At 43.0% G+C, this 24,001-nt stretch overlaps 1 protein-coding gene across 4 annotated transcripts in view; it reads right to left on the bottom strand.

Annotated features, from left to right (window-relative positions):
* Window positions 1-749: 749 nt before the first annotated feature.
* LOC147452923 (2,3-bisphosphoglycerate-dependent phosphoglycerate mutase 1-like) overlaps window positions 750-24,001 on the bottom strand; it is a 66,823-nt gene continuing 43,571 nt past the window's right edge. For all 4 annotated transcript variants that reach the window (XM_086518473.1, XM_086518476.1, XM_086518474.1 and 1 more), the window contains exons 4-8: window positions 23,454-23,572; window positions 1,923-2,079; window positions 1,723-1,824; window positions 1,149-1,268; window positions 750-1,038 (exon numbers count right to left, since the gene is read on the bottom strand). In XM_086518473.1, the coding sequence (XP_086374599.1) occupies window positions 994-1,038; window positions 1,149-1,268; window positions 1,723-1,824; window positions 1,923-2,079; window positions 23,454-23,572 (543 nt within the window). In that variant the 3' untranslated portion in view covers window positions 750-993. The remainder of the gene's footprint in view (window positions 1,039-1,148; window positions 1,269-1,722; window positions 1,825-1,922; window positions 2,080-23,453; window positions 23,573-24,001) is intronic.

The raw sequence follows: 24,001 nt of genomic DNA, 5'->3' as shown, positions 1-24,001 counted from the left end.
GCACAATAAATTACGATATTATACAATCATAAAACATTGCAATATTTCACCTCTACAAGGAGTCACTTTCATCATCGGTGTTAATTGAATACCCACATTTGACTTCAGAAGACGAGCAAGGATGGGAAAGGCCGAGAAAAGAGCTTCCCCATAGCTCTTTATATTTGAAGCATATAGCTGGTGGGCAGACTTGACAAATCATTATAACCATAATGTTATCTCCTATATTGCCAAGATTTGTCAACATAGCAAATCCTCGTCACTTAAGTGACACGGGCATGGGAGGGTGGGATCTACGGTGAGGTGATTACGGGTCGTAGATCTTGGCGACGATGCCAAAAGTAATCTAGGGTACCCTAGATTACTTTCGGCATCGTCGCCTTGCACACGTGCTTAAGTAAATTAGGGCCCACATGCTTCAAAAGCGCGTACAAAACGAAGTGGTTAGGACATACGGCTCTCAAGGGTGAGGTCACGTGTTCGAATCCCACAAATGCAAAATGGGGTACCCTAGATTACTTTTTGTAATGTACGGTACCTTAGATTACAAAAACTAAATAAAAATACCCGCATTCCACATCTACGGCCCATAATCGCCTCACCATAGATCCTACACTCCCATAACCGTATGGCTTTCAAACTTTTGTGGCTCTCAATCCAGAAAATGTGATTATTTTAGCTGTAGAGGGAATGGAAACTTTTTCTCTGAACTTGCCATCATTGCATCAAGGAATGGAATGTAGCCGCAATTTGCAACATAAAAAAGAGGAACATTAAAAATTAAAAAATGCACTGCCATGTTGCCACTAATTACCTTAGAATCTTCCAAAATATGGGGCGTACAATATACTATCCCCACATTTAAAGGGGGGTAATTCTATGCCTCTCAAAGACAGCTGACATTCTGATGGTAACTATTAACAAAGGACGGCGGACCCACATAGACACGAAGAATACAAAGTCCTAGCTCTAATAGTTTGGACCCAATGATAATCATCCATCCATGTTGTCTAGCTGTTGTCTGTACCGAGCAAGGCTCTGCAATAAAAGGGAAACCTTAAATGATTTTAATCTTTAGCGGCCATGTAGGCGGCCATTCGATTACTATACTTGCACTGTTCAATGCTTTGGTTTAGAGAGATACTCACACTTGTGAATGCATAGACACCAACTGTTCGAGGACATGTGGGGCTGCCCCTTCTAAATATCTTACCACCTTTTGCAATATAAAGCATTGGGATGCCTGTGGAAAGCTCCAAATCAATCACCTAGAATCACAAAAAAAGACTCATTTCAGCAACCCTAAACAGCATTAAGCACTAAATCTTGGATACTGGTAGCATGAAGATGGCTACTAATTGGTCACAATGCAACATGTAAAAATGTGAAAAAAGAAATTGCATCACAAAATTTCCTCTTCAAAATCACAGGCAGTTTTCACTCAGGCTCAATTGGACACTCTCTTCCATGTGAACAATATGTATATTTTGCATAAAAGATACACCATAGTAAGCCAATAAGATGCCCACTTCTAAGGCTTTGACTCTGACCTTAATGCAAAAGACATGCTCAGGCCCAACCAAGAGAGACTAAATTGACCGTCAAGGTAAAGAGAAGGTACGTAGCTACAAGTTTCATCAGCTGTATAAGTCACATGTTTGGGCGAGTGACACAAAATAAGGTTCAAAAGCATTAAACAAATCAGAAGAGAAGCTATCTTACTTCTTGAGATGTAAGCTTGTCTAAATGCATTATAATGGAACGCAGTGAATTGCCATGAGCCGCGATAAGGATGTTCTTTCCAGCCACAAGCTGTGGTTCTATCTGCTCCGAAGATAAAATGAAGTCATTATTGAGTTACATGACCAACTAGAAGATTTATTACATGCTAGATAATAAAAGCTTACCAACTCACATTATACCTGCTCCTTGAAATAAGCAACTGCCCGCTCTGCACACATAGCAAGACTCTCACCATTTGGCGGAGGAATGTCGTAGCTTCGACGCCATTCGTGAACTTTCTGTTTACTGTACTTGTCAGCTGTTTCTTTCTTATTTAGCCCTTGAAGCTCTCCATACCTATAAGAATGTACTAAAGTATTAATCTGATATGCACCCTTTCCTTCAAGTATGGTGTGACTTCCACATGGGTTTCATCCACCCAGCTTTGAAGGTTTTTAGTATGCTATAAGACACCATTAATACACATCACACAAGCAGACTGCATAACCACGAAGGTCTAGTTAATGAGAACTTATGCCATACCTGAGAGGCATTGTGCTCCCTAGTAACTGAGGTGCAATCACGATAGGCCACACATTGGCCAAGCTTTATGATTCGTGCTTGAGCATGAGGTTAGTTGTTGGACAAAGACAGAGATTGTGAGAGCACAGTGGCGGCTTCTTGGATTCTGAAGAGGATTGTCACCACTTGATCAAATATTTACACTCCATTTATGAAGGTTGAGCACACTAACATCAAATATATTTCTCCTTTGTGGATTTCCAAAAAGCTTTTGATACAATAGCTAGAGCAAGATTGATGCATAGATTGTATAATTTCAGTGTTCCGAGTGAGATTACATGGGGTACTCAGCACTTTATGACATTGTGACAGATAGAGTGCATACACTAGAGGGCCTATCAGATATAAGTCACTCGAGTGTTGGAGTAAAGCGATGTTGAAGTCAAGCGATGATGTCTGCTATCTCCAAAAATGCGGATGAGGTGTCAGGCTATATTGCTAGAGAAGGAGATAAAGATGCAAAGTTTAGAGGCATATAACAAAGTGTATATGTTGCTACCAAAGTGTACCTACATGTCTCTATCAAGGTGGAAAGGTACGTAAGGTACTGTACGGTATCCAAAAGTAAGGGAAGTACTTCTATACTGAATACTTTTTAGGTACGTAATCAGTAAGCACCGTTCGTAAACAACCCTGTATTTATTCAACTTTTCATGGACCTCTAACCCAATGACCTGCTAGACTTATAATGAATACATTTTCTATACTGAATACTTTTTTAGGTACGTAATCAGTAAGCACCGTTTGTAAACAACCCTGTATTTATTCAACTTTTCATGGACCTCTAACCCAATGACCTGCTAGACTTACAATGAATACATTGTACGATGCTTAAAACTTAAACTGAAAACTCAAGCAGCAGTCTAGACACTAAAACAAGTTACAACATAACATGAAAAGATAACGAAATCATCCTCTGCATCAATGATAAAACAAAATACAAAGTTCAAACTATGCCCATGGCAGATGTCATAAGTACATACAAACAAAATAAGAAACACCACATCCAAAATAAATCCACCAATGTTCATCATGGGCCAAAAACACGTGTGGATCCGTACAGTAGGTACGGATGTACCATGGTGTATAGATCAATACGTACGTACGGATGCAACCTTGGTCTCTATCTGCAGCTGATGGGAGAAGGTCTGAAGTTGTTCTATGACACATCGAAGACCGTGCGAGAGGCTTGAATCCATGTATCTTGGCCGAAAGATAAATCCTTCCTCACTAATGTGAAGAAAATGCCTTTATATCCATGTATCTCAGATGTAAGATAAATCCATCCTCAAAAAGGTGAAGAAAACACTTTTTTGTAAAAAGCCATTTTCTTCCCCAACTCCCAAGGAGTCATTTTCATCGTCCTCTTTGTTATCAACTTGCATGAGACTTTGTATGATAATCTTGCTAATCTCTAAATGTGTGAATGTGAGTGATGGTGCGTCCAACGAGTACATATTCTGACAAAAAGGTTGGCAATCTGTCCATAGCAAGCCATGCAACTATGACATCTGTGCATACCAACATCTAGAGTTTCGCCCCATGGCTAGCTATCGAGACAACTCGAGAGCCTATCTAGCATAACAATGACCTAGAAGCTCTCACAAGCCATGTGTCACAAAATTGATGATATGAGTGCCGACTAGAGAGAGACCACATGATGGCAATGCGGCACGGATGCTAACGTGGCTCTATAAAATACGGCACGAATCGCCGATGTTGGCATGGCAGTTTTTACGCAAAACTGCATTGCATTTGGGCAATTATTTTTAGTAGATTCTTTTGGATGGGCAATCGGAGATAGCGAACTCAGTGGTTTTCGACTTGTTAAAGTCATGCATCTCTTATCAGAAGGCTCAATGGGAGAGGTATTTGCCTTTGGTGGAGTTTGCCTATAACAACACGGTACATACATCCACGGGGAAGGCGCCATTTGAGATTATCGAGGGTGCCAAGAAGGTTCCACCTATTCTAAGCACCAAGGATAAGATATTTGAAGCATAGTTACCCAGAACGGGGAACGGGGAACAACAACATGCATGAAATGTCATCCCCTGTTTCGGATACTCACGTTTGAAACACGGAACGGGGATCCAGAACGGGGAATTGGTTTGGGAACGGGAAACGGGGACCTGAAAAGGGCCATTCCCTGTAACTATGATTTGAAGCGGATCAGTATGTTCAAGATCTGGACACTGCTTTTTCTAAGGTGCGCAAGGCTCTCGAGAAGTCTCAAGCACGGCGTAAGAAGGCAACGGACAAGCATTGACGTGACTTGCAGCTGAAGGAGGATAGTTGGATGCTTTTACGGTTTGAGAAAGCACGCCTATGGAAATGAAAGGGTAGGGAGCAACTTTTTTCAAAGTTGAGTATGCAATACTATGGCCCTTTCCAAATTCAAGAGAAAATCAATGATGTATCCTTCAGACTGAAGTTATCAGATACTTGGCAGATTCACAATGCATTACATGTGAGTCCATTGAAACTTTCAAACGTGAAGTGCCAGTGGACAGGGCACCAACAGAGCAGCCCGAAGTGGAAGAGATGGAGTGTTAGGTGCAATGGAATGAATGTTTGCACTTTGCTCAAGATGAGTGCTCCGAACTGTGCTCAAGGTTCCTTTTAGTTCTTATGGAAGGGAGAGCCTTCCGTTCTTTATGGTGAGTGCTATGATCACGAACAAAGTGAGTGGATATTGTGCATGCAAGTGTATGAGACTGAGAGAAAGAGAGAAGAGAGATACGACACCAGAGACGTTGTAAAACCCTCCTCCGAAGGCCCCACTCTCGTCGGCGAGAGTGGTCTACCTATGATTGCACAAAGTAGTACAATGATGATGCATGGAAATTGATGCAACTGGGGGCTATGTCAGTGACGATGACGACGACTTAAGGGCTGGAATCTGCGACCTTCTAATGGCTGAAAATCTGCTGAATCTGCGGCTGTTTTGGGTGGCTGAAAACGCAGGTTTTAGGGCTGAAAAACGCAGGTTTTGGCTGCATTTTCTTGAGGCTGAAATCGTTGACAAAAACGCTGATGCTGCTGGTTTTATGGTGCTGAATTGGCTGCTGTAATTGGTGCTGAAAATGCTGCTGCACTTTCTCCACCAAAGGCTGAAAATGAAAACGCTGGCAGCTTTGGGTAGCGTTGGTAAAAACGCTAGGCTTCTGGGAAAGTCGGCGATGACTGCAATGCTGAAAACGCCAGCTTGTGTGAGGGGAGGGCAATGACAAAAACGTTGGGCTGAAATGGGAGAGGGGCTCGCCCAGGGTAGTTTTCGAACGACGTACAGAATGTCTCGTTCCGTACTGCGGGTCACGTACCATCCCGTTCGTTTAGTACGTTCTGTACGGTTTTTTTTTTTTTTTTTTTTAAAAGCAAAACTCACAATTGCGAGTGGATTATATTAAGCAGCCCAAAAAAATTTAAATGACGTTTATAGCCATTGACAGTTCTTGACTGTTGACTAAGGGCCATTGAGGGAAACTTTTGGGGCCGTTTTGGAGCGCCAATTCAAGCACTTAAGCCACATTCAAACATTGGATTCTATGTGCTAGGGCTCCACTTCTCTTATGCTCTCCCTCTCCCCCACGCTCTCCCTCTCTCATCAAGAGTCATCATCCATGCTCTCTCTCTCTCTCTCATGCTCTAGCCTCTTCCTATTTAAGCAATGCCTCTCCATCTTGTTCTCCAACACTTCCAAGCTCTCAATGCTCATTGCTCTCAAGCTCTCAATGCTCTCAATGCTCAATGCTTCCATGTTCTAGCTCTCAAGTGAAGCTCTAGAGACTAGAGTCTTGCCTCTCCATCTTCTCTCCATTGGGTCTCTCCCTCTCAAGCTCCCATTGAAGATCTCATAACGTCAAGTTTCTTCAAGTGTAAAGTTTAAACCCAAGGGCCTAAGCCTTAGACGTAAGAATTCTTTGTTTTTTTATTTTGAACGTACGTAACGTCATCGTACATCTTAATATTTTTTAGTTCATTTAGTACCGCACATCATCGTACGTGTACAAAACGTACGGGACCGTACGAGACCACTATGAGCTCGCCAAGGGAAGCTTGGAGAGGTCTTGCTGAGAGAGGGGGAGTACCTGCTGCCTGGGGGCCTGTTGTGCTCCTTGCTCAAAGAGTGCTAGCTTTGGTTTGCTTATATATTTTCTTACCCAAATTGCCCTACTTACTTTTGTTGGGAAGTCACTTAAATTAACAAGTGAAAAATGTCAAAAATAGGAAAAATAGGCTAAATGCACTGGAAAAATCCCCTAACTAATTCTAATGGATTCTGATGGGAATAGCGATGATCATGTTGTGTGCAACCGAAGGATATGCATCTATACCAAGTGATTGGGCATACACGGTCTACGAATAGAATCACAAAAAGTGCCAAATCACTTCTAATCTAGACTGACTGGACTGATTGAACCCTGTTATGCTGTAGCTTGTCCACGAACACATAGGGTTGGATGTGTCACGTGACATCCCCTCCTTTTCAAAGTGAGGTATTGGTACCGAACTGTATGGCGTCGAGGGAGATCGCCAATAGTATCCGGAATCTTGGAAAGGACTCTTCGCCGGCCCACTCTGATGTGTGGGTCGTGCGGTACTTGAACTTCATAAAGGTCTGCAACGCTTGCTTCTTTGGGCCGCGCCGAAAGCGACACAAAGTCTTTTGTGGCTCCTTCAATGCTTCAACTTCGTCGAGAGTCATGCTTCCTTCTTCTTCAAGAATCTCCATGGCTGAAAACTCCTGAAACCATTTCCAACACAAAACCATGAACATACCCATTCCATGTAAAGTGAATGGAAAAAATCTTGTCTTCGCTAAAGACTGTGCATGCAATGTAGATGAACAAAGAGACGGAGTGACAACCCGTTCATCAAACACATGCAAACGATGAGATCGAATCTTTCTCTTATAATCTAGAGCAATCAATTTTGGCAATTCACAACGGAAATGCCCATGCTTGGTGCTCATACTTTCATGTGCTCTTTCTACAAATGTGTCATGCCAAGGAAGAGACATGAAATGTGACTACCTTGCATGCATACTTTTCAGCTTTTCATGAACAATCCGCATACATTCGTGCTCATTCATGAGTGAAACGTGCTCAACATACAATATGTCATGCCTAGTAAAAGGGATCACATAAAGACGCTGACTAAAATACAAGAAACGATCACGAATGAAACATTCCAACAATGCGTGTGTTGCGAACACATAATACTTCCTGTGAGGGTTCCTTGGACCTAGGCTCGAGAGCCAAGATCAGTTCTTCTTGAGTGATCGAATCGTCCTGTGGGGGTTCTTTGGACCTCGACTTGAAAGCCAAGATCGGTTCTTCCTGATTGATCGAATCTACAACGAGGTTAGCTTCGCTAGAAAAAGCATCAACTAACTCATCATCCTTGTGAACAATCACGTCTTCTTCATGCAACTCATCATGCTTGTGAGAAATCACATCTTGATCATGCAAATCATCATGCTCATCATTAACATCCAAATCATCATGCTTATCATTGTCAATGTAATCATCATGCAAATCATTGTCATTCAATTCATCATGCTTATCATTGTCATTCAAATCATCATGCTTCTCATAATCATGCAAATCTTGTGTCATGCTTGGGAGAAGAAGAGACTGAAAGAGTCTCCGTCTCCTGAATCTCTTGCATCTGTGCCCGCACTTGAGAAAAGAGTCGCAAGAACTCTTGCGTGTGTCGGTCTCTTTGTTCTTGTCTTGCCTTTCTTTCTGCTACTCTTGCCTTCTTTCTGTTTCTCTTTCTGCTTTGTCTTCTGCGTACCTACGATCCATTTCTACTTTTCTTTTTGCGTGTCTGCGTTCCATTTCTGCCATTCTTTCTGCATTTCTTGCTTCGCGTTCTAAATTCCTTTCCATAAACATCAGCACCAAAGCCTCCATAGGATTTAGTGCAATCCTTGATGTAGATGGGAAAGGGGGAGGGTCGGAAAAACCTCCTGGTGGGGAAAATTCTTCTTCGCCTCTCTCATGCTCATCACCTCCAAGCAAAGTATCCATTCCGCTTCGAGTGATGACCATCCACTGAAGTCGTGGGTTCTTGTGGTCTTGGGTTCTTAAGTTCACGAGGAACTTGGGTTCTTGGGATTCTTAGTTCTTAAGTCCACGAGGAGCTTGGGTTCTTGGGTTCTCGGGTTCTCGAGGGTCTTGGGTTCTTGAGGGTCTTGAGGTTCTTGAGGTTTTCTTTCGCTTGCAAACCGTGTTCGAGAAGGATCTTCTCTTCACCCGAGTTCTACTCCTTTCCGCGGGCGCACCCCTTGGCGGCCTTGCGCTCACACCAAGGTTGCTTTTTCCCACCTCACGTCAATTGGCCGGCCGCTAAGTGCACGTTCCGCTCTCAATGAGTGAAAAGAGACACAAGGGGAGGCTGGACAAGCCCTTCTTTCTTGGGATTCCTGTCACTCTTCAAAAAACACGATTAGGAATCGACACGCCCGAGCGAACTTGGGTTCATGCGACCGCAACAAGCAAAAAAAATTCTTGTGATTCTTGTGGTTCTATCCTATAGTGACACAGAACACTGCCAAAGCTCTGATACCAATGTTAGGTGCATCGGAATGAATGTTTGCGCTTTGCTCAAGATGAGTGCTGCGACCTGTGCTCAAGGTTCCTTTTAGTTCTTATGAAAGGGAGAGCCTTCCGTTCTATATGGTGAGTGCTATAATCACGAACAAAGTGAGTGGATATTGTGCGTGCAAGTGTATGAGACTGAGAGGAAGAGAGAAGAGAGATACGACACCAGAGACGTTGTAAAACCCTCCTCCAAAGGCCCCAATCTCGTCGGCGAGAGTGGTCTACTTATGATTGCACAAAGTGGTACAATGATGATGCATGGAAACTGATGCAACTCGGGGCTATGTCGGTGACGATGACGGCGACTTAAGGGCTGGAATCTGCGACCTTCTCATGGCTGAAAATCTGCTGAATCTGGGGTTGTTTTGGGTGGCTGAAAAACGCAGGTTTTGTCTGCGTTTTCTTGAAGCTGAAATCGTTGACAAAAACGCTGATGCTGCTGGTTTTATGGTGCTCATTTGGCTGCTGTAATCAGTGCTGAAAACGCTGCTGCACTTTCTCCACCGAAGGCTGAAAATGAAAACGCTGGCAGCTTTGGGTAGCGTTAGTAAAAACGCTAGGCTTCTGGGAAAGTCGGCGATGACTGCAATGCTGAAAACGCCAGCTTGTGTGAGGGGAGGGCGATGACAAAACGCTGGGCTGAAATGGGAGAGGGGCTCGCCAAGGGAAGCTTGGAGAGGTCTTGCTGAGAGAGGGGGAGCACCTGCTGCTTGGGGGCCTGTTGTGCTCCTTGCTCATTTGCCAAAGAGTGCTAGCTTTGGTTTGCTTATATATTTTCTTACCCAAATTGCCCTACCTACTTTTGTTACACTTAAATTAATAAGTGAAAAATGTCAAAAATAGGGAAAATAGGCTAAATGCACTGGAAAAATCCCCTAACTGATTCTAATGGATTCTGATGGGAATACTTGTCACGTGACACATCCCAACCCTATGTGTCCGTGGACAAGCTACACCACAGCAAGGTTCAGTCAGTTCAGTCATTTCACATTAGCAGTGATCCGGCACTTTTGTGAGTCAAATCGTAGACCGTGCATGCCCAGTCACTTAGCATAGATGCATATCCTCCGGTTGCACACAGCATGATCATCGGAATTCCCATCAGAATCGATTAGCATCAGTTAGGGGAATTTTCCAGTGCATTTAGCCTATTTTCCTATTTATTGGTATTTTCACTTATTATTTTTAAGTGACTTTCCAACAAAAGTAGGTAGGGCAATTTTGCTAAGTTAATATATAAGCAAACCAAGTTAGCACTTTCTGGCAGAAGAGGCAGCAGGAGCTTCCCGCTCAACAGGCAACTTCTCAGCAGAAAACACCCCCCCCCCCCCCCAAGCAGTAGACCCTCACCATCCCCATACTTCCCTTGGCGTTTTTCCCCAGTTACCGACAGCAGCAGCAGGATCTACTAACGCTAGATAACCCCTGCAAAAGCTCAGCGATTTCAGCCCAAGGCCCAACGTTTTTGGTTCTATGACCCAGATCTGCTTGGCGTTTTTGGCAAGAGATAAGATCAGCCAGCGTTTTTGTTTTCAGCCCTAAACTGCATCAAACCACAGCATTTTCAGCAGTTAGAATCGTAGCGGATTCCCCCCATTCAGTTGCAGATGGTCCCCCATTTTCAGCCATAAAAACGCAGCCAAAACAGTCATTTTCAGCCACCGAAACAGTCCCGAATTCAGCGATTAGAAGATCACACATTTCAACCATCAAGTCGTCGTCGTCATCGGCATAGTCCCATTGCATCAGTCTATTGCATACGCATTGTACACCTTTGTGCAATCAAAGAATAGACCACTCTCGCCGACGAGAGTGGGGCCTTCGGAGGAGGGTTTTACAACCTCTCGGGTGTCGTATCTCTTCTCTCTCCTTCTCTCAGTCTCATTCACTTGCACGCACAGTCCCGAATTCAGCGATTAGAAGATCACACATTTCAACAATCAAGTCGTCGTCGTCATCGGCATAGTCCCATTGCATCAGTCCATTGCATACGCATTGTACACCTTTGTGCAATCAAAGAATAGACCACTCTCGCCGACGAGAGTGGGGCCTTCGGAGGAGGGTTTTACAACCTCTCGGGTGTCGTATCTCTTCTCTCTCCTTCTCTCAGTCTCATTCACTTGCACGCACAATCCAATCACTTTTGTCGTGACCACAGCACTCTACAAGACGGAAAGCTCTCTCTTTCCCTAAACAACTAAAAGGAACTTTGAGCAATAAAGATCACTAATCTTGAGAAAATACAACATTCATTCCGCTGCACCTAACATTGGTATCAGAGCTTTGGAAGTGTTCTGCATTACTCAAGGAAAGAACCACAAGAATTTTTTTGCTTGTTGTGATCGCACGAACCCAAGTTTACTTGGGCCTGGCGATTCCTAATCGTGTTTTGTTGAAGAGTGACAGGAATCCCAAGAAAGAAGGGCTTGTCCAGCCTCCCCTTGTGTCTCTTTTCACTCATTGAGAGCGGCCGGCCAATCGACGTGAGGTGGGAAAAAGCAACCTTGGTGTGAGCGCAAGGCCGCCAAGGGGTGCACCCGCAGAAAAGGGTAGAACTCGGGTGAAGAGAAGATCCTTCTCAAACGCGATTTGCAAGCGAAAGAAAACCTAAAGCACCCCAAGAACCCAAGACCCTCAAGACTCAAGAACCTCAAGAACCCTAGATTCTCACGGATCAAGGATCTCAAGAACCTCAAGACCCTCAAGAACCCAAGTTCCTCGCGAGCTTAAGACCCCAAGATCATAGTGCATGGTCTTCACCCGAAGCGGAATGGATACTTCGCATACAGGTGATGAGCATGTGAGAGGTGAAGAAGAATTTCCCCACCAGGAGGTTTTTCCGACCCTTCCCAATCTACGACAACGATTGCACTAACTTCAATGGAGGAGTTGAAGCTGTTGTTTATGGAACAGACTTTACAACGCAAAGCAAGAAATGCCGCAAGAATGGCAGCCATAGCGCGTGAGTACGAGCAAGCACGCTTGAAAGCCAAAGAACGACAAGCCAAATTTGATCGTGAATTCAAAGAAATGGAACGCATACACGCAGAAGCCGAAGCAGAAAGACAAGCAGCGAACAAAGCAAGACAAGCAGAATTTGATCGCGAGATCAAAGCAAGAAGGGAAGAGCGCTTGCGACTCTTTTCTCAAGCTCAGGCACAGATGCACCAAAATCGGGAAAAGAAGACTCCCTCAGTCTCTTCTTCTCCAAAGCATGATACACAGGATTTGCATGATTGTGTAAAGCATGATGATGATTTGATTGACCATGATAAGCATGATGATTTGAATGACAAGCATGATGATTTAGATGACAAAGATAAGCATGATGATTTGGATGATATTGCTAAGCATGATGATTTGGATGCCAATGACAAGCATGATGATTTGCATGATCAAGATGTGATTTCTCACAAGCATGATGAGCTGCATGAAGAAGATGTGATTGTTCACAAGGATGATGTGTTTGTGGATGCTTTTCCTAGCGAAGCTAACATCGTTGTAGATTCGATCAATCACGAAGATCCGATCTTGGCTTTCGAGTCGAGGTCCAAAGAACCCCCACAAGACAATTCGATCATTCAAGAAGAAGCGATCTTGGCTCTCGAGCCTTGGTCCAAAGAAGACATGTATCTGAGGATGTATCTGTTCTTTGAGGACATGAAATTTCATTATGCCTTGTTTGAAAACATTCAAAGCATAGCATGGTTTGCTAGTCGAATCTGAAACCCAGAGCTTCTGCATGTAATGAGACCCAGTCTCTCGACACATGACTGTGTGATCACACAAACTTGAGCACCTCCATCAATGTAGGCTTCTCCCATGCCCACACCTTTGTGCCAATCGTTCACCACAGGACAGATGTCGGGTAACTCTCCCAGAAACAACACTCTGACTTGTCCATGCTTCGGCTCTTTCTCTAAATTCACTAATGACTTCCACTGCCTTTTAAGTTTGGGCACCATATTCATCAACTGCCCAAAAGTACAATCTACTTTCCTCCCAATCAGGTCTTCCTTTAAACTATAAGCTGTTTGGCCTTCTTCCAAAGGCAAATTTGCCACTTCAAAACGTCTACGAGGTTTTCTCTTCCATCTGGCTTCCGCATCTTCACCCTCCTCCTTCCCTTTCTTTCTGCTAGCCTTCCCTCTCTCTTTTGCCTACTGGCAACACATCTGTGTCTTTCTTTACAACCCGCAGAATATCCACATGACCACCAGAGATTGAGGCTTGATTTTCCCGTTCAGTACCTTGATCTCCCCGTATATCCAACGCATAATCATTAGCCCTGTTAGGAATCTGCTGAAGAAGTGGAAACATATCACCTCCCATCCTTGCTTCCTTTGAACAATAAGTGCTAATATGACCAAGTTCACCGCAATTATAACAAGTGGGGATGAAGCTCCTCTGCGGCTCAAAACTGCCGTGTCCACGACCAGCATTCGCATTTGGCTGAGCTTCACATGCTTGAGCCATTCCTCTACCACGTCCACAACCACGACCACCTCCTCCAAGAACACTAAGTCGCAACTCTTGCATCATGGTCATCATGTCTTGTATATTTCGTTGTAACTATTCGGTATTAGCAACCCTTTGAACAGGTTGGCCTCCAGCTTCTGCTTGATTCTCCTCCTTTTGGCCAACCATTATTTTGTACAGGGACCGCTTTGAGCCTTCCATTCTTTCTCTCTGGCGATAGCGACTTCCTCCTCGAAGGTGACGGGTCTTTTTAGCTCGACTTTTGGAAGTCGAAGTATTTAACATGAAGGTTATGGTAAACTTTCATGTTATACCAACTGGTCTGGGAGCTTTTCCTCTCATTCTGGGACGACCTTGGTTGAGAGCTGTTGGTGCCGTGCAAGATTGGGGCAAGGGCACAATCGGTGTGCATGGCAAGAAGGGTGAAAAGAGAGTGTTTGATATAACTACCAAACAACTTACGGCACTTGAAGATGTGAGAGAATGATGAATCTGAAACTACCAGCGATGATAGTTCTGAAGACTCAGAAAGTAGCACTCCTTCGAGTTCCAGTGATGAGGGTGAAGTGTCATTTTTGTTGTTGGACAAGGAATAGAGAGAAGTTAGTGAAGTGCTGCAATTATCGGGGAATATAAATGCTTCAAGCCGTTTAAAGCAACTGGAAGAGTTGATGCAACCAAAACAGGAATTGCTAGTGAAGAAAGAATTTTTTATTTTTTTTTCGACACACCATAGGGCCCACAGGGTGAGGTGCTTATCCCTTCCAAATATTAGCCATGTTACATGGTCGGGCAAGGGCCGCGTACCATCGGGCAAGAGCCACGCGTAGGCATCACCATGGCCACCTAATTGATGCACCGCATGCTGGGAACGGCGGAGAGAACTCGTAGCAAATATGTTGAGTATTGATTTGACACAAGGAGAAAGAAGGGAGTGAAGAAAGAGTTAATTCAAATATGTTGAGTATTGATTTGACACAAGGAGAAAGAAGGGAGTACTTGGACAGGTTTCCAAATCTCTTCATCACTTCATACCAGGAAATAAGGGGTTTTGTTGGGGATCCTGTGAAGATCGAGCTAGTTGAAGGGGCCAAGCCAATACGGTAGAAATTAAGAAGGATGGCTAAAGAATAGATGAAAGAAGAAGTGGATAAACTATTGGATGCAGGGTTCATTGTGCCAGCTGATAATGCTGAATGGATGAGCCCTGTAGTGGTCACTCCAAAGAAAGATGGACGTTCGAGAGTTTGTGTTGATTACAAGCCATTCAATGCAGTGACCAAGAAAGATAAAGAGTGGCTGGTTTTGAAAGATACAGTGTCTGTGATGGTTATTCAGGATATTTTCAGCTTATCCTTGCTTTTGAAGACCAGAAAAAGACTACTTTTATCACGCCACGGGGTTGTTTCTTCTTTTGTTGCCTTCCTTTTGGGTTGACAAATGGGCCTGGAGCTTTTGAAAGGAAAGTGGATTGGGTTCTTACCTCGTTCCTTGGGAAGTTTGTCGAAGGGTTTATAGATGATTTTTGTGTATACACTTCAAGAAAAGAGCATGTTCAAAAGCTTGAAATGACTTTTGCAAGGTATGATGAATGCGAGGGCCAGCTCAATCCTAAAAAATGTCATTTGGCACAGCCAAGGGTAAAGCTTCTTGGACATGTGATTTCAGAAAATGGAATTGAAGCAGATCTAGAGAAAGTGGAGGCTTTGTTGTTGCTGTCATCTCCAAAAGATACCAAACAGTTGGCCACTTTCATAAAGAAGGTTAAATATCTGTTTCGTTTCATATCTTTGGCATCACATGTATTGTATCCATTGCAGCAAACAGTTAAGAATGATCCCCTGGAATGGTCTTGTGATTGTGATGATGTTTTTGACAAAGTTAAAGAGGTTTTGAGTATGTTACCTATTATGCAAGCTCCTGACTGGAAAAAGGAGTTTTATGTTAACCCATTAGTGGGAGATGATGCCATTGGGGCCATGTTGTTGCAAAAAGAAAAAGAATTATATGAAGCATGTTCATTATGCTAGCAAAGTAAAGACTCCTCATAGAGATTTTTCTGAAATTGAATTGGTGATGACCAGTATGGTTTATGCTTGCAGGCGATTCAGACACTACTTGCTGCAAAAGTCATTCACCTTTCTTACGAGTTATTCATTGCTTCCCCAACTGTTCAATAATTCAAACATATCAAAAACAGTGATAAAATGGGTTATTGAACTTCAAGAGTTTCAATTCACCTTTTTGGTGGAAGAGAGTACTCGAGCTACCTTGGCAGATTTACTCACTTATAAAGATACTCCTGTTTTGGTTAAAGAGGAAGTAGTGCGAAAAAAGAAAATCGAAACTCTTGCCATCTCTGATGCCTCACCTGTTATGCTTCAGGAGGCATTGTCATATATGATGCACAAGGGAAGCTTGTAAGAAAACAAGAGCTGAAACTTGATGCAAAGAGTAACAATGAAGCAAAATACATGACCCTTGAAGGTGGTTTGTACATTTGCTTACAGTTGGGAATTAGATGCTTACAGATCAAAGGAGATGCCTTGTTGGTCGTAAAGCAAGTATTGGGAGTATGGAAGAATAAGAATCTCAAACTGAGGAATTTATGCTTCAAGGTGAAATCATTGCTTAAAAAGTTCGAAGCATGGAGTTTGCAGCATATTGAGAGGTCTCAAAATGAAGAAGCTCATGATGCTGCCCAAGAACCAATCACTTGTGTGTTTGTATTGAAGGCAAATGTCCCTTTATATCATGGAAGAGAAGTCTTATCAAAGGAGATGGATATCCTGTTGACAGAAATTCTACTTGAAGGTTTACAATCCTCCAAAAAGTATGTGTTTATAAGAAAAGCCAAGAAATACAAAATGCTTGATGATGTGCTTTACATGAAAGGAAGTGATTTGGTTTTGCGTCCTGTGCCCTGGAAAGAGGAAATTTACAAGATTTTGGAAGAAAATCATGAGGGATCTTGTGGAGGCCATTTTGCCATGAAGATTATGTTACATAAAATCTTGCAAGAAGGCTATTTATGGCCAAGCATTCAGCGGGATGTTACTCATTGGTGCAAGTCGTGTTTGCCTTGCCAGGAGATGGGAAAGAGAATTTTAAAGCCCGAATTGCGACATACAATTCTAGCTTTTGATGTGTTTGAAAAATGGGGTCTTGATGCTATTGGACCCTTACCTATGACTAGCAAAAGAAATGCTTACATTTTGACAACAGTGGATTACTTGTCACGATGGGCAGAAGCCAAAGCTGTCAAACAGGTTACCAGTAAAGAGATGGGAAAATTTGTTTACAAGCATATATGCTGCAAATTTGGTGTACCCCTAGAGCTACTTTCTGATAGAGGACCAGGATTTAGAGGAGAGTTGTTTGATTTCTTATGCGAGAAGCTCAATATACAACATAGGTATAGTTCTCCTTATTATCCACAATGTAATGGTCTCAATGAGAGATTCAATGGAGAGTTGGTAAAGATCTTAACAAAGATGACACAAACACATGGGAAGACTTGGGATTCAGAGTTGCCTTGTGCATTATGGGCCTACAGAACTACTATCAAAACGAGCACAGGATTTTCTCCTTATCAGTTGGTTTATGGCAAGGAAGCTTTATTGCCAATTGAAGTGGAGATTCTTGCATTCAAGTTATTGGCATTGGGATATGAAGAGCAAGCAAATGCCTGGCAGAAAAGGTTGTTGGATTTACGATGTTTGCAATTGAACAGAGTTTTAGCTTTGAGCTACTATGAGGAAGTATCAAAGAAGGTTCAGCTAAAATCCAATGAATGCTTGGAGGACAAGAAAATTGAAAAGGGTGATTTGGTGTTGCGATACAATGGTAAGTTGGATAATACCTTTTAGAGGAAGTTCCAAATCAAATGGGAAGGTCCTTTTACTGTTGTAAACAAATTTGAAAATGGCACATATCAATTGGCAGATTTGAGTGGTGCACATCATAAATATCGTGTTAATGGTTATAGATTGAAGAAGTATCTGGCGCGTTTGATGACAATTGTGACAGATGAGATGTTATCAATGGAGGGAGACAATGTGGAGACATTTGAGGATGTAGATGAGGCTTCTGGGGATGAAATGCAACAATTGTTCACCTTAGGAACCTCTGCTTGTCATGAATGACTAAGCAGGCTAGGGGGCGTTGGCAAGCTATGTCAGGCATTTTTTGGATGACCATAAAGTCACTAATTCATGCTAAAAAGCTTGCCCACTAGCCTCATGTATATATGTGTACATAGCCCTACGAGTTTTGGAAGTGGCTCTGTAAAAATTCATGTACAAAGGTGTGATTTTGCCAAGCTTAAATGCTGATGTTTTGGGTTGTTCGAAACTCCAAAATATGGTTTTTAATAAGTATTTTCAGCCGTGCTTTATAGCTTGTGAATCGGACTTGTACATCATGAGTTATGAGCATCCGAAGTGGGCGATCTCAACTTAGAAGGTAATTGCAGGTGCATGTGAGAAGGGCAACTAGGCCAACTTGGGGGTCTAAGATTAGAAATGCTGAAGTTTTATATTTCTGGAGATAGCCGAGGTGATGGGCTTCAAGCCGTGTGTTATGGTGCGTCATTCGGTGACTGGAGCAGCAAGGTATGCCTCGAGGAAAATTGTCCGAGAAGTCCTCTCATGCTTTGGAAGAAGTTGAGAATTTTTGGGGAAGTTGGGAAGCTTGGGGAGAGTTGCCATGTGGCATGGAATAATCCCACATGGGAAGAGGAAAAGGGAAAGTGGAGGTACATAGGGCACTTTGGGAGCCCATTATGGTGTATTAAAGGTGAGAGGAGCTCTCTCAAGGCTTGGCTACGGGGGCTTGTGGGCTCATGGGGAAGGGGATGGCGAAATTTTTAGTCCACACCAGCTGCCCAGACGCCTGGCCACTTTTTTTGGTCCTCGGACACTTGCCTCTATCCCATTCCTTGGTCAAAGCGTCACCGACATGTCATTTTTCACCCAAAAAAGGCCAAAATTGGACCAAGTAGAAGGTGCCCAAGGAGAGAACCATGTCGGCTAAGAGGAGAGAGAAAATCCCTTGGGATAAGAGCCAAAAAAATTTCTTTTTAATAGCTGCAATTCTCTGCAGACCTGCAAAAACTTCCAGAGAGCTCGTTTTTTAGCAAGAAAAAGGACACCTTCATGTTCGAGCGGGCCATAACTTCTTCGTTTCTTCTCTGATTTTTGCCTATGGATACTCTAGGACATCTCCATGAGAGGAGCTTCGTCATGATGTCCTTTGTTTCTCCTGATTTTGAGTGTGTTCCATGCTTGGAGTGTTTTTTATAGATCTCTTCAAGTGTTTACTACAGGTTTTTTTGGTCGTGCAATAGTTCTTCGTTCCGACAGTGTAGCTCGTGCAGGGCTATAGGGGCAATCATTTTCTTTCTCGTTTGCACGCGAACAACGTCAATCACATTGTTGTCGAGGGTCTACAAATCCTGATCATTGTAACCATTTCGCAATCACATCCAGACCATGCTAATCTTTCACGGATGTCTAGATCTTAAATCTTGTTACTATCAAATTCATATCCTTTCAATTCACATTTCAACCAAGCAAAACGTACCCATGACAATCCCACAAGACAATACATGGACATAGCATGCAATTCACAAAATCAGACACTTAGTTCACATTGAACATCGTGTTTCAATCATTCAATCTAGCCATCTCATTCTGTTCAGAACTCTTGATGCACCTAGATCACTGTGCAGCCATCTCATCCTTACGGAACTCTTGATGCACTCACAAGAGCATCCAGTCATCTCATCCATATAGACATCTTGATGCACTAGAATCTCTTTTAGTTCACATCTAGTTCACTTAGCCAACACATCCGGATCTAGCTGATCTCTTACAGATGTCTAGATGTACTAAATTCAAATCATTCATCAGACAAAATGCTGCATACATTTCATCTTTCTCTACATGTCTCTAACAAAACACACATGAAAGAGCGCATGTTTTCAATTCATTAAAGGAAATTTCCAATTCAGTGCACAATCTATAAAGTCATTCCGCCAAATACTGTCAACTCGTCAGTACTCTAACATCTCAAAGAAAAATTATTTGACTTTATTTAATATAGGCAATCTGTAACAAAGGAGTGGAGTGTTGTACAGTCCGTATAGCACCAGATTCAACCTGATGATTCATTGGTAACTTTTGGCAGTTGTGTCTTGAAACGTGCATATGTAAGCATCTAAGTTGCATTATGATGTGCCAACCGCTGAATATTCCTAATTGGGTGAGATTGCCTTGGTATGTAATTTTAGTGCATCAGGACACCCGTTACAGATTAGAGAGAGCGGTCTGGGTGTAACAGCTGATTTTGCTACGCCAAAATATCAAGAGCTCCGATATGGAATGAGAAAACTGTATGACCGTCGAGATTGACGCTCATATATTTTTGAGCTATCTTGAGTTGTTTTGTAGGTATGTAATCACAGATGATTACTCTTCTATCAAGAAGAGTAGATGTCACAAACTGCTAGCATGTCAGGCCACTGAAGACCTAACGGGTTAGAGCTCCCTGAGCCTAACCCTAGCCAACATGCAGATCCCGACCGAGGGGCTTGAACCCTAGAAGCAGCAGAAGAAGAAGAAGTTCCCACCAAATTCCAGGTCCTCGCCAAAGGGGCCTAAAAGTCACAAGAGGTTAAGATTAAAAAAATCCTAACCCAACCTAACTTGCAAGGTCCCATCCGATGGGCCTAAATTAAAAGAGTCAAACACACACACACACACACACACACACAAATGACCCTACGTACAAACTGATGATGTGGCAATCTGTTGTATGGGTTGACATGCTGACGTGGCACTGTAGGAACGCCCAGGTTTTACACTACTGATGTGGCAACTGTAAGGATTTTCGTATTTTGCATTGGCAGCTTTTGGAGCAGATGCTTTTGGGTTTGATGCTTTTCATGTAAACTACTTTTAGAGGGCCTGGGGCCTTTAAATATGAGCTGTGGGCTCTCTCCTTGGCATTCTACCATGTGCAGATGCAGAGCCACAAGTGTTGTAATGAGTAGAAGCAATATAAAGAAATACCGAAAGAGGCGCCAAGGTTTGGGGCCAATGCTCTCATGGGGTGGAGCTCCGCCACTCTGTGTCTCATGTGTAGTGTTTCTCTTTCAGTTCAATTGTTTTGAAACATCTAAAGTTTGTTCAATCTACTCTTCTCCGTTGGCACGTGGTGCCCTCTCGTTACACGAAACTCCGCCAGTCCGTATCTCATGTGCCGTGTTTTTCTTTCAGTTTAGTTGTTTTTTGAGCATCTAAAGTCTATTCAGTCACTTCTTTTCTGTTGGCACGTGGTGCCCTCCCATTACACCAACCTTCTGAATTCAAGGTGACATAATTGGTATAAAAGCAACCCCTTTCCGTCAGCGCTAGCGCTTGTCACGTGACACATCCAACCCTATGTGTCCGTGGACAAGCTACAGCATGACCAGGGTTCAGTTCAATCAAGTCAGTCTGAAATAGGAAGTGATCTGGCACTTTTGTGAGTCTGTTTGCAGACCGTGCATGTCCAGACACTTAGATTAGATGCATATCCTCTGGTTGCACACAACATTAACATCAAAATCCATCAGAATCCATCAGGAGCATTTTCCAATGCACAGAACCTATTTTCCCTATTTTTCACTTATTATTTTTAAGTGACTTTTGTTGGAAACTAGGTAGGGCAATTTTGCTAAGTTTGTAAATATAGAAACCTAGCGCTAGCACTTTCTAGAGAAGAGACAGCAGGAGCACTTGCTCAACACGCACCTTCTCAACAGAACCCCCCACAGCAACCTAGCGTTTTCAGCAAGACAGACCAATCTTGGTGATTTTGCATTTGCAGATTCCCGGTGACAACAAAAGACAGCAGATCCCCTAGCATTAGCAAATTCTACAGCAGTTAGCAGATTCCGCAGCAGAAGATTTTCAGCCCTAGCGTTTTTGCATCTGCAAGACACCTCAATGTTTTTGCAGATCTTTGCGACAGAATCAGCCCTAGACTCAGCGTTTTCAGTTTTCAACAGTCAGTTTCCACAGTAGAACCCCGAAACCTCGCAGATCTCACCTTCCCGGAGCGGATCCTCCCGCACAATCAGACCCCGCGAAGTTCGCAGATTCAGCTCGGAAAACGCAGATTTCAGCATTTGTGTTTTCAGCGCGTCATCGTCGCATCAACATTGTCATCAACATAATTCAGCAGATAAAGATTTGCAGATTTCAGCCCTTAGCATTTTTAGATTTGAGCCCGTCTCGTCGTCGTCGACATCGTCGGCAAGTCCAAGCATTGTAGAGATTTGTGCAATCATAAGTAGACCGCTCTCGCCATAGAGAGTGGGGCCTTCGGAGGAGGTTTTGACATCATTCTGGGTGTCGTATTCTTCTCTCTCTACCTCTCAGTCTCAGCACCTTCATTCACAGTGTTTATCCACTTTGTTTGTGTCCATTGCACTCTCTCACTAAAGGAACGGAAGGCTCTCCCTTACGTAAGTAAAAGGAACCCTTGAGCACAGTTCTGAGTACTCATCTTGAGCAAAGTTCAACATTCACTTCCGCTGCACCTTACAGCGCTCCCATCAGTTGCAGAGCTTGGAGGCACAACTCTGGCATTTTTGCCTTCACTTGCTGCTCACCTTTTCAGCCACCCCATCACCCTCATCGACCCTTTTCTCTGGCATTATTGCAGCAGCCATCTCAGCCTTCTCCCAGCACATCCAAGGCACCATCTTTGCTGCCATTTTCAGCCAGCATCTCCATGATTCCCTATCATCTTACTTCTATTTCTGCTGGTTTTCAGCCATCTCTCTTCCAGCCAGATCTATGCTTTTGCAGAAAGCATCCAGCCAAAGACTCTGCTCACATCGGGTGTGCAAATCAGCCCCAAATCCTCGACTTGGTGGCCATACGCAGCCCACATCAAGTCAAATCTCATTGTTATATCAGATCTGCCTCTGGAAGTTTTTGTATTTTGCAGAAGGCTAGGTACCTTTAAGCCAAAGCATGATTTGTCGCACGAGCAGTCACTCTCTACTTTGCACCAACAAAATATGTGTGCGCGCTTGCCAGAAGCTCCCGAAGCTTTTTGTCAGCTTTTCATCCAATGCTTTAGTCATTCTAGCTGACAAACTCTTTTGTTAACCAAGCTCATGGTTCTGTAATTATTAAATAAATAATGTGTAATTACATTTGTGGTACTTCAGTTAATGGTTATTTTGCTAATTCAGCTGATGGATTTGTGGTAAAATTACAGTTTGTCTGAGCCACTACTAATCATGATGGGCTTGGTGAACTCAAGCAGCACCAGTATGTGCTCACGATTTTGCAAAATCCTGTATTAGTGGGAATCTAACATGGATCCGTCTTGAGTTAACAAAGAAAGGGAAAAGTGAGGAAAAAGATTTGGTCGGCATGCAGGGAGGGAAGTCCAGAGAAGCCCAGGTGGGTTGGGGGGAGCATGCATGCTGCAGCGGCAGCGCTTATAGACATTGGGGATGAGTTGTGCAGGCACACAAAAGAGCGAGAGTAATCTTTTTTTCTATGTGTACAGAGCACAGCAAATCGCAACTGGATGTATGTGCCACTGGCTACAAAAACAACGATAAGTTACTTCATCCTCGCTCACGGTTCGAGCCGTCATATTATAATTTTTAGATTGAAATCCCCAAAGGAGAAGAGGGGGAGAGAAGGCATCCGTGAAGATTCTTCGTGATAAACAATAGAAGCCACCAGTATGTCCCTACCAGTATGGTCTTCTTTCAACATTACTAATTATCAACAAAGCAGACCAATTCCATGGATATGTACCAGCTCCAAGGCCAATATTCAACCTTGAGTCTAGGGATACTATTCAACCTGCTTTTGGATGGACAATTTTGGAATAAATTTCTTGGATGCAAAGTTCAAGACAGACAACTAAATTAAATTTTACATCAAATTCAATCTACTTCACATTGTTATATTGTAATTGTACAAATTCAGATGGATGTTGATTCCCATCATGAGGTCTTGATGACACCAGAGATCTCTTACTTACATGCGTTCATTAAGCTGCCAAGCAGTCATCACAGGTATGACTTCTTCTGTTGTGTTCTTGCTGAAGATTCTGCTCCATGCAATTGCTCTATCATTCTCTTTATGCACAACCACCGGAACCTATTAAAGCATAGCACCATGGAGCCTAGTCAAAAATAAAATAACTTGGAAGCTGTTTGCAACACATAAAGCAACGATGATAGTAGCTTGTGAAAGTGAAGGATGCAACACGTAAGGAGAATGGCGAAGCATGATTAACTCCACATACCATATATACAAGAAAATAAGGGCACAATGGAACCCCATAGCTTGCAAATATCTTATTGAATGAATATTAGTGGAACTTAGCCTTATTTGTGTCTGCCTTAGCTTTCAGCTTTTAGCTTTCCCATGGATCACCCCCTCCCACAATACCATATTTTTTTACTTTGTACTTTTGTCCTTTCCCGATAGATGGAGGACACACATGTATATTTGATTTGTCTCATAGGCCGACTTCGGCCTCTAACACACGTAAAAAGTATCTATCTATCTATCTATCTCTCTCTC

Source organism: Adiantum capillus-veneris, chromosome 8 (assembly GCF_014529385.1).
Source record: "Adiantum capillus-veneris isolate H3 chromosome 8, ASM1452938v2, whole genome shotgun sequence".
Classification (NCBI taxonomy): Eukaryota; Viridiplantae; Streptophyta; class Polypodiopsida; order Polypodiales; family Pteridaceae; genus Adiantum; species Adiantum capillus-veneris.
The sequence above is the reverse complement of the archived record's forward strand: the minus strand, read 5'-3'. Positions and strand labels throughout refer to the sequence as shown.